We start from the raw sequence: 12654 nt of genomic DNA, 5'->3' as shown, positions 1-12654 counted from the left end.
TTTCTTACACATTTGCTCTCCTGCAACTTAAAGCGGGATCTGAATCAATAAACGGACAGTATTGTAAACATATGAATTGCATTATATTCATGATGAGGGAGAAAGATTCTACAAGTGCCTGTCTAATGCAAGTATTCACTTAGAAAACAAAACCACATCCAGTATTAGTGCAATTTTTTCAACATAATTTTATTCTGAAATAGTATATATGTCGAGAAGAACTACAGTGGTTTGCCACAGGAGTTTCTTATCAACATACTGTATTTCTTGCAAATATTATTGTCATTTCTGTATCAGTCCCACGCAAAGCAACTGCTCTTTCAGAAATGGATTTTGTAAAATTCACTTAATGTCTTCAATGTAGTGGATTTTAACTGCCTAAGAGAAATGAAGTTGTTGTTTGTTTGTTTTTTTTTTAAAAAAAGCATCTGCTGCCTGAAAATGTTCTCGCATATAAGAAAGTAATAGTAACCACAGACTGAATGGAAATTAATTGAATAGACTCCCAACTTACTGAAACTGTCAGCAAAGTGGAAAACAAAAGAAACTCACTTTTAGAAATCTGGAAATTTTCTAAAGGGGCAACACAGGTAATTCAGACACATTATGAGTCAGTAGGACTTCTATAAGAATACTGGCATCAGCAAATTCCAGGGAACAATGAACCAAATTCAGCAGACAACACAGAATTCATCCAGGTACCAAAACACAGACACTTCTAGAAATTAAATACAAATTTGTAGAGAGTGCAAACAGCAGAAAGTTTGTGAAGAAAACCCTGTCATACTTCCTCCTCAACCAGCAGCATACCAACTAAAACACACAGGTAATGTCAGAGGAATCTAGAAGGTTCAGGCAAAGTTCAAGGCCATCCTACATGCTTCAGCCCCCTCAAACATGGCCCATTCACTTTTTGGAGTTACCAAACTACTTGATAATGTATATCTTACTTAGCTGTAGTTAAATCTTTTTCATAGTCTCCTACTTTCAGGAGAAAAATACCCCAACATTTAAAAGCAGAAAGGAAATGTCTTACTGGGCTCAAAGGTCTAATATATTAGTGCATTTAGATCTTGATCTCCCAGAACAATTAACAAGCAGTGCATAAGATAAATGCACAAGATAAGTGCACAAGATATGGAAAATCTTTAGACTTGAGATGGTCCCGACAATTTAATACTAAATATGGCTACATGGTACTTTCCACATTCGTTATGGGCATATAGTACTATGAGGCCCATCACACATCTTGTGAAAACTTATTCAACACATAGAGTGGCTGTTGTCATGTACAGTGACTCCACAGCAATCAAAACAAATAAGAATGAGTGCTACTGTTATCCACTCCTTTAGCCAAGTCCATCTTACCTGACAACACTGATGGCACCTCTAGATTTCATTTATTACTATAATACACCTAAGTATTCTTCAGCTAGCTTTTCTGCTATTGAAGAAGTAAAATACACATCTCTTCCAGCTTTACAAGTAAGAAAAGACCCACAGAACAATGAAATATTAATCCAAAATACTGATTTAAACACACAAACATAAAATAATTTTCTTTCTTTGAATTTCACATAGGGTGATTGATTCAGTCAGGATATCTGTGAGCAAATCTCTCCAAACAGCATTTACGTATGCAAAAGTTGGCTCAACTGTATTCTGTAACCCACAAAACTGCTGACTATCAAAGATGTTTCCAAGAGTGATTTCATATCCTATACACAAAACTGTAGGTTGCCACAAAAGGCACTAGTTGTTGTGTATGTCAAAAGACCCGTTCTAACCTTAGTGTTCATGGGTTTATAACTAAAGTTGAACATACGGGGTTTTTTGCTGGTTAGGGACACATTTTGCACTGTGTCACTTGGTTTCTCCTTTGTACCTTCACTAAACTGAAACAGGGAAATGCAAGAACTGCTGGAAGCTCTATCCTGTCGAGCTGTGCTTAGATAGCAAGTTGCCAAACATTTAGGTACACAAGGTCCCTGCTTGATAAAATGTTTCAATATTCAAATACCTGTTTCTGCTAAAAAAAAGTTGTTCACTGAGAACAACGGTATTAACGAAACCCTATTTTCATAATCGTTTAAAATGTGTGTGAGAGAAACTGAGACCCTTGTCACAAAGTGCTCTCTCTGTCCTTGAGCTTTCCATCCAATAGCACTGGAAAGTGCTTCCAGTAGAACCAGATGCCTCTGGATTGACCTCTAATGTTTACTATTCAGAACCCTTCTACAACAAAGCATACTCTTTCCAAATCACTGTCAAACGGCAGTACACTAACTTTACTTACAGCACCATTTCTCCCCTACCATTTCTCTTTTCCCTCCTCTGTAGAGATGATATCTATGTTGCTCCTCCAGTTATGCCATTCCTTCCTACTCTTTTTCAGTTAGTCACATCAGCTGACACACCAGTGTTTAATAATACTTCTAGTTGTGTTTGCTTGTTTCTTGAATGTATGTATAAACAATTTTAGAAAAGCACCTATACGGATGGATGCAGTCAAAGCCAAATTCACATGAAGGCTATGCTCCAAACTTCGAGCCTATGCTCCAGTCAAATGCAAGCTAACTCTGATTTAGAAGCTGTCTCAATGGAGCACTGTGCTAAAGCTAACAAGTCCTACTACTAATCACATGCTTCGTCTTTTTCTGTTTCAAACAAACTGTTTTCAAAGTTTCAAATTCAAATAAAATTTTCTAGATTTACCTCATAGAGGAAACACTGTCAAAAAGAAATGGTACTGGATTGGGAAACAGAAGTCTTAATTCTATGCCTGTTTTGCAACTGAGTCTGAACAAGCCAGACTACTGATTCCCATCATATCATTTGTCTGCCTTGTCCATATCCACTGTAAGCTCTGCAAGGTATGGGACATCTCTTACTAACTGTTTGCAAAAAGCTACTTCACACAAGGGGATTTTCAATTCTCCAAGAAAGGGGAAGCCTGTACTAATAGAATACTGCTTCTATTAGCAGTAGTAAATTTCAAATTGTTTGCACCGAGCAAAATTGTGTATCAACATATATTACATATTTTGCTTCCAGAAAGCTTGTTAAATTATTTTGCCATTCTTGGAGGCAAGGACAATATTGTTATAAGCAGTGATCTCCTGTTACAACACTTCAATGTTCCTGATACGTAGCTACCTCCTGTTTATTCCTTTGGTGACTCTGTTACGGTGCTTTTCTTCTTTCACCCTTATGATCGCCACAAGATGATCTTACCACTGTTCTCATATACTTGTGACAGCCTTCTGAAAGAATTCCTGTTTTGGGTATATATTAATTAATTACTTCTATTCATTCCAAAGTGAACTGCAATCAGCAGAGAGCTCTTCATCATCCTTCAGAATATTTAGCACCTTTAAAGTGACAGCATTTGCTATGCTTTTAGGAAGCAGCTTATTGCTCTAATTTCTTCTTATGAGATCCGAATTTGCAGGTCTCATTCTTCATCCAGTCATTAGCAATCCTTCCCTACCATGGCTCTAATTTCACTACTTGCCCCTTAGTCACTAGCTAAGATACTGATCTCCCCTGTGCACAGTTGAATCAGTGTGTCTGATCTTCCTCTCTTTTCCAAGGACAAAACACTTATCTGAGGTACCAAATTAAATATCTCCACACATATTTCACTTCTACCTTCCCTACAATTTTTCTACTGCTGTTGTTGATATCAAATTATTTAAGATCTCAACTTGGCACTTTCTTTCCTATAATAATTTCTTTTAAAGGTTTGTCCATTCCAGCTTCATTTCTTTTTACAGGTTCCAGCTACCATGAAAGAGTTTTCCTGCTCTCCAAAGAGTTCACATTCTCAGTTATGTTTTGTATCAGCTGCCTGAGATGCTAAAGTAGCTGCCAAGCCAAATCCAGTTGTTCTGTGAGCTGTGAAACCAATAAAGTTTGCTATCCTGGAGTATTTCCTATATCCCTGCCCCATACTCCTGCAATTATCACAGCTTTTCCCATGTTCTCTATAATCTCATTATCTCTAATATTATCAGTTCTCCTTCCTGAAACCTAGATTCTCCCACAGCATCTTGGGCAAATAAGTTCAAAAGTAAGTTACGAAAAACGAAAGGCCAAAATGTTTTTACTAGAAATTCTGCAATACCATCAAATGAAATAACTTTAAAGTGTCAGCTCAGTACAAATCCATGTTGTATTTTTTTAGACTGCATGTAAATCCATTGGTCTACAAAATGCCAGCAGTTAGTATTTCACTAGCACTCAAGTTTTACTAGCATTCAGCTTCTTATGCAAAAAGCCCCAAACAGCCTGCCATAGGAACTCAACACCTCAAACTCTCACCTGTTCTTCTTGGGCTGACAAATGTCCATGATAAATAAATACACATACACAAATATATCACAGAAAAAAACTGCAAACACAGAAAAAAAATAAAATACACTTAATTAAATATCAAGAATAAAAATGTAGTTGATGCACTGCTTAGGATATTAGTAATTGCAATATTTAAGACAATTAAATACAGAAGTATTGATTTTACCATCTGAAACAGTTTTTTAACTTCCTATCAGCTTTAGAAGCCAAAAGTAAAAAAAAATGAGTCTAGGTCCATTTCCTAAACAATAAAAAGTCTTGACCACATGGTAATTCTGATATTCCAATGAGCTGAATTAAGTCATCATTAAGGCCTGCATATTTGCAAAGCAATTTTTAATTTACCCTGGCAACAGACTGTATGTTGTAGCTGAGAAGAAAATTGGTTGCAAGTGTAAAACTGGTGACAAAAATCTGTGTTTCATGCTGACATAAAATGGCAGTAACACGAATACCTACACCTTCCCAAGAAATACCAAGTGGTTCAGAAGCTTCTGACAGAACAACACAGGCACCCAAATCTAGCAACTAGCAACTCACAACTTCTACAATTCACATAATTTTTTTTTTATTTTTGCATTTTCATATATATGTTTTCACATATAAGTAAGTGAAGTGCATTGCTGTTTATGCCATGAATATATGCATCAACACTATCCACAGGTGATACATCGGAGACTGACAACAATTCGCATTTCTATACCTTCCTTTGTGTGCTGAAACTCCCTAAAAGCCTTTGCAAGGCAATAAATATCATACCCAAGGAGAAACAGTGATAGGTCATCAATACAGTAGTGACTTTCTGTACCCCGGCTTAGCAGCCATCCTAAGTACAGCAATACTTCTGAAATATGAGTGCCAATTAATCTGAAATAGTTCTGCCTGTGAGGGATATATTATATAATCACCTGCACTACTACAGATTGCATCTGCAATTCTTTGATACCATTGCAGAAGGACAGCAATTTCATTAAATCAGTATTTGCACTCTGCTGAAAGGCCAATAGGTTTCCCCAAGTTCCCCAAATGTCTTAAATGTGTGACCTCGTGCTAAGCCCTGGCTACCCAAGTGAACTGCCAAATCCACATACAGGATAAACAAAATTATTTACAAAGCAACTGCAGCAGCACCGCTAACAGTAGCAAAGACGAGAAAGTTGAACCTATCTTTCCGTGCTTACTACTGCTCACCACAAATGAACACCTCTCTGCACTTACTGAAGAGCACAGTTAGCTAACCTTCAGGAGCTGAAACTCAGAAACCTACCTACGGCCAGTCTTCCATGCTCCCTGCTGCTCTCTTAGCTCCACATGTTTAAGAGTTCAGTTTGGAATACACTTCCGTGGGCTTTGTTATCTGGACCCATCCCTCCAGCAGCGCACTCACCTGCACAGGCGCAGCAGCAGGAGTAACAGCAGCCCTGTAGCTATCCTCCAGGGGTCACAATTGGGTTACAAATTCTGTAAAATGTGATGACTGTGCAGCCTGATTTAAAGCAATTTATTCACATCCTTCTTCATTAAGATTCAAATGGAATAAGTAAGAAATTGAACAGATACAGAAATTGTGCCTGGCTTGCTTCTGTAGTCAGTAAACATTTATTCACTAGGGCACAGCTCTCGTGCTCTCTCTCTCATATTCTCCCTCTTCCCCCATCCTTCCTGCTTGCTGTTTTAATGCATAATTAAGAAGGTCAGAATTAATGAAGCAGTGTGGAGTAAAGTTCAAGGAATCCCCAGGCACTATTTATTCTATTAGATCTGAGGCATGAACGTCAGATTGGCAGCATTAGAGGCAGAGGCAGTGTAGCTGGCAGCAGTCCAGAAGCAAAGCTACCAAGGGAGACTTACCTGCAGTGTCAAGTCATTGCTGAGCTCCTTCCCTGCAAAAATCACCCGCAGCTGGTCAGCTGGAACTCCCTGTCGCTGAGCAACCACCTCCTTCAGCTGGAGGATACTGGCATTGGAACCAACCTCTACCGGGAAGCCGTGGCTGGAGTTGAACCTGACAAACACTGGACAAAAGCAAAACACCTTTTAAAGTGAGCATTTCTCATGACTTGTTTGTACAAGTGACTACAAGAGGTTTACTCTGCAATTTCAGGAAGCATCTGCCATTTTCAGAGAAAACCTATTAATACTCCAGTGTACCATTTTGAAACCCATCACAGAATGGTTGGTGACCAATAAATAAACCCTATGTATTTCCCTTTGGCAGTGTTAGAAATTACAGAGAATAGTCAGAGCCAAAAGAGACCCAACTAGGCAGCTGCCTAAGTAGTTGCTAACCGGCACAACAGATTTTCAGTTCAGTCCTAACCTTAGCAGGCATGGGGCACACATGCTTTCTGTGCGCCTCGTGCTCTTCCCCACTGCACGTAACAAATAAATGCAGGAAACTGAAGTATGCCTTGGAGCCAAAAGATATTAAACAATATGAGGGAAAAGAATTCCTTGTTACACAGTAAAGCACAGTCATATAAATCGGTTTCCCACAGATATTATTCTACAGAAGATAATGATGGAGGGGAAATCACACGCTAGCAGAAATGTTTGGGAGTGTTGTATTACAGCGTAGCCTTTTCAGAGTTCACTAAAATATCTGCAGTACGTAACTACTGCTGACATCCACTTTCACTGCAGAAAATCACTACTGCACCAGTCATATTGTTTTCAGAGCTGCAGCAAGTGGTTTATACAGCCAGAGAAGTCTGGCAAACAAACTCATAAGCTTCCTGCCATTCCCCTGTTTTTCGTAAGGAGTCTAAATGCACTCATTGAGCCCATGGTGAGGGGAATAACTACAACAACTATGAAACAGGAAAAAAAACCTCACTGCATCCATGTCAGTCATGGAGGTTCTATGAACACTAGACATGTTCCCAGCGGACCACTTCAACCAATAGCTCCACAGGCAGGAAGCAAAGGAATTACCAAACTCAATATAAAATATAAAATCATTTGTATCAATTAGATTGCGGGTACGTGTCACCTAAAGTGCTTGGGTATTGACTGTAACAACCAGTCTTCTTAAATATTTATTTCCCATTCCAACTCCACTGTTTTACCTAAAGATGTTAATCCTTTGCATTTTTTATGACTGACAGAAGCATAAGGTAAAAACTATTTATATAGTTTAAAGAAGTAACTATTTTTAAAATTGAAAACTGGATTTTTATAATTTTTCAAACACATAATCTACATGACCACTGCAAAGTTGTTAGATACTTTAAGAACATTTAAATATGGCTGAGAATGCTGCCATTGATGTGCTGCATTGATGTTGGAAATATTTGTAATTTCACATCTTCATTTCAGATTTGGCTAATCTTTAAGGGACAAGACCATATATCAATAAAATTTAACAGGATATTTTTAAGTTTTTCACTTGAAAAGTGCCCTCTTAAGGTACTAAAATGCAGGGTAAGTTTGCATAATAATGTGTCAGCCAGGGTGCAGTACATATGCCCTGCAGTGTGCTACACAGTCTCCTGTAGTACATCTTGTTACTGGCTTTGATTTGTATTTGAAGGTCTTCTGGAAATAACTAAACTGTGCAAGCTGTATTCAGACTGTTCAGAAAAATCAGCGGAATTTGAATTTTATTTTGATTGTGGTTTGGAGAGTAAAGGAGGATTTATATGACAAAAAGTAGTTCCAGCTAATGGGAACTGACTATTTTGCATCTTTCCAGGAACATTCAGAATGGTCAAATGTAAATAACATTACTTGGGCCAGTAGCAAAAGATATAGTTGAATCAATGGGGAACATACCTTTTTAATATGCTACGCTCTGACTATCTGACTGTGTGCATATATACATATATATATTAATACATTTATATAGATACACTCACATACACACATAAAATGCATTCATGTGCATCTCCAAAGGCTTCTGGTTGACTAATAAATAATCCTCTTTATATTGTCTTGCAAAAGCCAGTGCTATCAGTTTTGTAAATGAAAAAAAATTAGCAAGTGCATTGACTCTGCAAATCAAATGCACGAGTAAGAGGAAAGTGCTTGATAAAAGAAGCATAAACAAGTGTCATTTCAATTAATTATAAAGTGGTACTCATTTTTAAAGGTAGTATAAACCCAGCACACTTACCGCAAACATAATTCATGTTAATCATTAACTATCCCCAGCACTTATAATAGTTTTATTATTATTCACTTCCAACAGGAATAGTTTCCTCCTCTCTACATGTACAAGGTAGCAGAATGCTAAGTCTCACAGTTGTAACTGCAAGCAAATATGGGAAACGTGTGTGAGTGCAATGTTTTGCACTCAACAGCAAAGATTACATCTTTGTTACCTGCCTGAAAGACTACATCTTTCTTACCAGCCTGAAGATCTAACTCAGAAAAATGCTAGAATGTCAAACTTGGCTTACTGGAAAGTTCTGATCCATAAATATTTTGCCTTTAAACAAATTTATTCTATCACAAAGCCTGCAATCCAACAACTCTTTTTAGTGTAAAAGAACAGAAGAGACCTTTGCTTACTTGCATAGAGCATAAAAGGATTAAATATAAAACTTCAGTCTGTGGAATAAACCCAGAATTTCAGGACTATAATATTTAAAGCTGTCTTCTAAGGGAAAAAGAAGCTTATTATTTTCTTTTTGATATTTCAGCTCAATAATTAAATAATTACTATTAAGCTGATACTCTTAACAGCACAAGTTATGCAAGAGATCACAGGTAAAGTTCTGCCCACATTCGAGACCTCTTTCAAAGAACATATACATACTTTGACAAGACTTAGTACTTGAAGTTTGTCTACTCAAAATTAAAAAAATACTGCCTTAACAGAAAATTTGAGAATTTACCTGAGGCCTAAACTGATGATGGAAATCCAAAATAAATAAATCAAGTTACTAAAATTAAGAAGTAGTCAAACCAAGCTTTAGAAAGGAGGCTCCATCTGGATCAAGTCTCCTACTTCAACATCTGTAAGAGGTGACAACCAGTAAAACTCATCTGATAAAAGGAACCTTTGTGAGTCTTGACTGTCATGTCAAAAGATAATCTCTGTAAATATCACAAGGATCCAATTCCCAGACGGATCAAGAGGTACCTATGTGCTTTTTTAAATCTCTCCTGGTATCTCTCCAAATCTTTACATACTTTTAAAATCTCACTTGTAAAGTCCACAATTTGAAGCACAGTACTGACTGAAGGAAAGTGGTGTAATTTAAAAAGCAAACAAAAAAAGAAGTATATAAATATTTCAATACATCTTTCAGATATCTAAGGTGTACATCTTCATGCAATAAATTTGATTTTATGTTTACCAAGTTGGATAGTATTAATCTCTTCTTTGGAAGGACCAGAAACTGCTACATAAGGGAATAGTTGTAAAGTAATTTTTACATATTTCCAGAGTAATTTCCAACGTTACCTATGAAAATAGCCATTTTTTCAAGCATATATATCTGCACAGTAAGAAAATTTTTGGTCTGGCATAATGACTTAAGTGATGGAAATTGAATTCTTCAAAAACAGCAGGCTTACTTCTTCACCATGCCACTTCTGCGAGTGCGGCAGAGGGAAAGTTGTCATTTGTGGGTGTAAGGGCAGGAATTGCATTTGTACTGAGCAACACATTTCCCCTGGAAACTGATAGTATGAAACCAGAGCACACAGAGTTGCAGGGTACGTGAAATGCATTCAGGTGCAAAGATGACGTAAGAGACATATACCGAAATGATGGTCTAGCGTGCAGCAGCAGGTTAAAGCTGGCTAAGCAGAATCTATCAAGTCTTCACAGTGTAGTGAATTAGGGAAGCAATTAGGAAGGCAGTAATTTAGAGAAACAGTGAGAAGTTAAGATGCATCCCCCCACCTCTCCCTGCTGTTCAGATTGGACTAGGGAGTGGAGGCATACACAGAAGCAAATACTGAGTAGAATTAAAATATTCATCCCCAGTTGTGGGAAGTTTCGCTATTTTGACATTGGTTTTCCTCTCAAACACATCAAAATCTCAATGTATTGACTTTTTGTGTTCTTTTTGTTGAACAAGAAGTACCATGTAAGTAAGTGTTATAGTATTTTCATCCTTCAGCACTTCATGGAAAAAAATACTTCTTTATTCTTCCAAATCCATTTGTCTGGACACATCTGGGTTCTCACTCTTTCTCCAAATGAAGCACCAACACAAATCCCAGAAAGAAGTGGGTTCTGTGATTGTGCGGAAACACTGGTGTATCATGATAGAGGCTGCCCAGCATTTATTTTGATTGTAAGTTCCCAAGGAACTCAACTTATTGACTTTTAGCTGATTTATATTCAAGTGACTAACAAAATTAAGACAATATCACCTCTAAAGCGATTTGTATTAATAAATTCATGTATAATGAGCCATTTCATTCACAGAAATACAATATGGAAATGTACCAGTTCCCAAATAAAGTATCACTACCCTGAAGATTATTTTTTTTTCAAAACAGTGTGATGCATCATTGCAACCACCACCAAAACAGAATCAGGAGCACAATTCCATCACTTAGGATACAATAATGTTAATATCTTTTCCCCGTGAAGTAATATAAGAATTGTCAGTGAAAGGAATGAAAGTGAAGAAGATTGTAACTAAAATCTTAGGTGGCTTAAGACAGTACTGTGTCTGGCCATCTGCCCATTCCTTACACTGGAGGTTGCTACACATACAACTGGGATACTGAAAGACATGTGTACCTGCATCTCAGCTGTGCCTGTTTACAATACAGCATGTTAGTACAAACTGAACTGGAAATTATAAGCAAATGCAGATGCAAACTAATTAAAGTCAAACACACATGGGGCAGATGTGTAGGGGAGCTGCAGAATTTCGGGTGAAGGCTTCAAGAAAGCTGGTAGACAGGCACCCCTGCAAGGATCTCAGTGGGCCATTTCTAAGAGCCCTGGGATTCAGCAGCCTTTCCTCTTTGGCAAGTCTTACCAGAAGTGCCAAAGCTTTAACCCCCATTGCCATCAACACAACAGGTTTTCCAGTTCTGAATTGAGAAGATAAATATTGCATGTTGGAGAAGCTTAGGCCCTGCTTGTGAACCAGCTGTGAAGGCACTGTCCCAATATATAGAATCAGAACAACTGACTTATCCCAAGAATGAAAAAAAAAGTATCTCTCTTAACATTGCTACATACAAAATACAATAATTTTTTTTAGTTTTCACATAAAACAGACAATTCTTTTTCTTCCTAAAGTACTGAATCACACAATCGTGCTTCGCTGCACACCAAACAAAAGCTATAACCTAGAATATATCATCTGTGGCAAAAGAATGCACATATTTAAACTTTAAGATCTTACTGCTGAGCAATTATATTGTGCCGATGATAACAGCGGCAGCTTCAAGTACTTATTATTCCCCATTCTTCCTATGAACAAAAAGAATATAACTCAAGCGTAACCCAAGGACGGTGTGAAACGTGAAACGTTTTTGATTTCTAAAAGTAGGAAGACTACTGAAGTCAGATGACAAGACCTTTAAAATGTTTTTCTGAAGATCTGAGGGAAAAAAGGTCTTATGATAGTATCATAAAATAGATCACTGTGGTGAACAGTTCCTTTCTGACTCAGCACATGACTTGAGAACACAGCTCTGCTTAGATCAGAAACCTACATCTAGACTATTTCACACTAGAAAGGATTTTCCATTCCTTTTAAGTATTAAATTATTTTCACGGACTATGATTATTTATTTATCCAGTGCAACTAACCAGTTTAGTGCAGACTGAAAACAGGAAACTTCACAGAAAGGAATAAATACAGGAAAAGAAGGTAGAAACAAAGATAATGTAAAATCCTTGCCACCTGCTAGAGTACTGTGGAAATGTTCTGTAAGTCCCTCCATTACTGCACCTGTGCATCACCTCTCAAGGCACTGGCTGAAGGCAGCGGTTCCAAGTGTCTTTTATTTCAATACATAAAATAAAAGCATGTATTTCAGATGTTTGGGGCTCTTGCATCCTCAATCATGCAGCAAGACACTGTTCTATTATTTTAATCTTTATATGTAATGAACATAAAATACATTTGTAGGCACTTTATAAACCCTGAGTGAAAGTCAGTTGCTGCCTGGAATATCTACAACCTAAAATGTAGAAATGCACTTGCAGGATATATGTAGTGCAAAAAACTAGGAGCAGAACACAATATGTGATGGTAGTAAATCTTGTTCCACAGCTTTTTCTTGGTATTTCCTGGTTTTCAGTGTGCCAACAGAATTGCAAAAAGGGGGGGAACAAAGCAGAAGATTAAAGAGGAACAAAAAATGGAAAGAAAA

General features: G+C 37.4%; 1 protein-coding gene across 2 annotated transcripts in view; it reads right to left on the bottom strand.

Moving 5' to 3' along the window:
- Nucleotides 1-12654, bottom strand: part of PRKN (parkin RBR E3 ubiquitin protein ligase) — a 766653-nt gene that overhangs the window by 607572 nt on the left and 146427 nt on the right. For both annotated transcript variants that reach the window (XM_080390567.1, XM_080390566.1), the window contains exon 2: nucleotides 6208-6371. In XM_080390567.1, coding sequence (XP_080246693.1) covers nucleotides 6208-6371 — 164 coding nt within the window. The remainder of the gene's footprint in view (nucleotides 1-6207; nucleotides 6372-12654) is intronic.

This window comes from Falco punctatus (genome assembly GCF_963210335.1).
Source record: "Falco punctatus genome assembly, chromosome: 5".
Taxonomy (NCBI): Eukaryota; Metazoa; Chordata; class Aves; order Falconiformes; family Falconidae; genus Falco; species Falco punctatus.
Note: the sequence above shows the minus strand (reverse complement) of the source record. Positions and strands in the feature narration are given on the sequence as shown.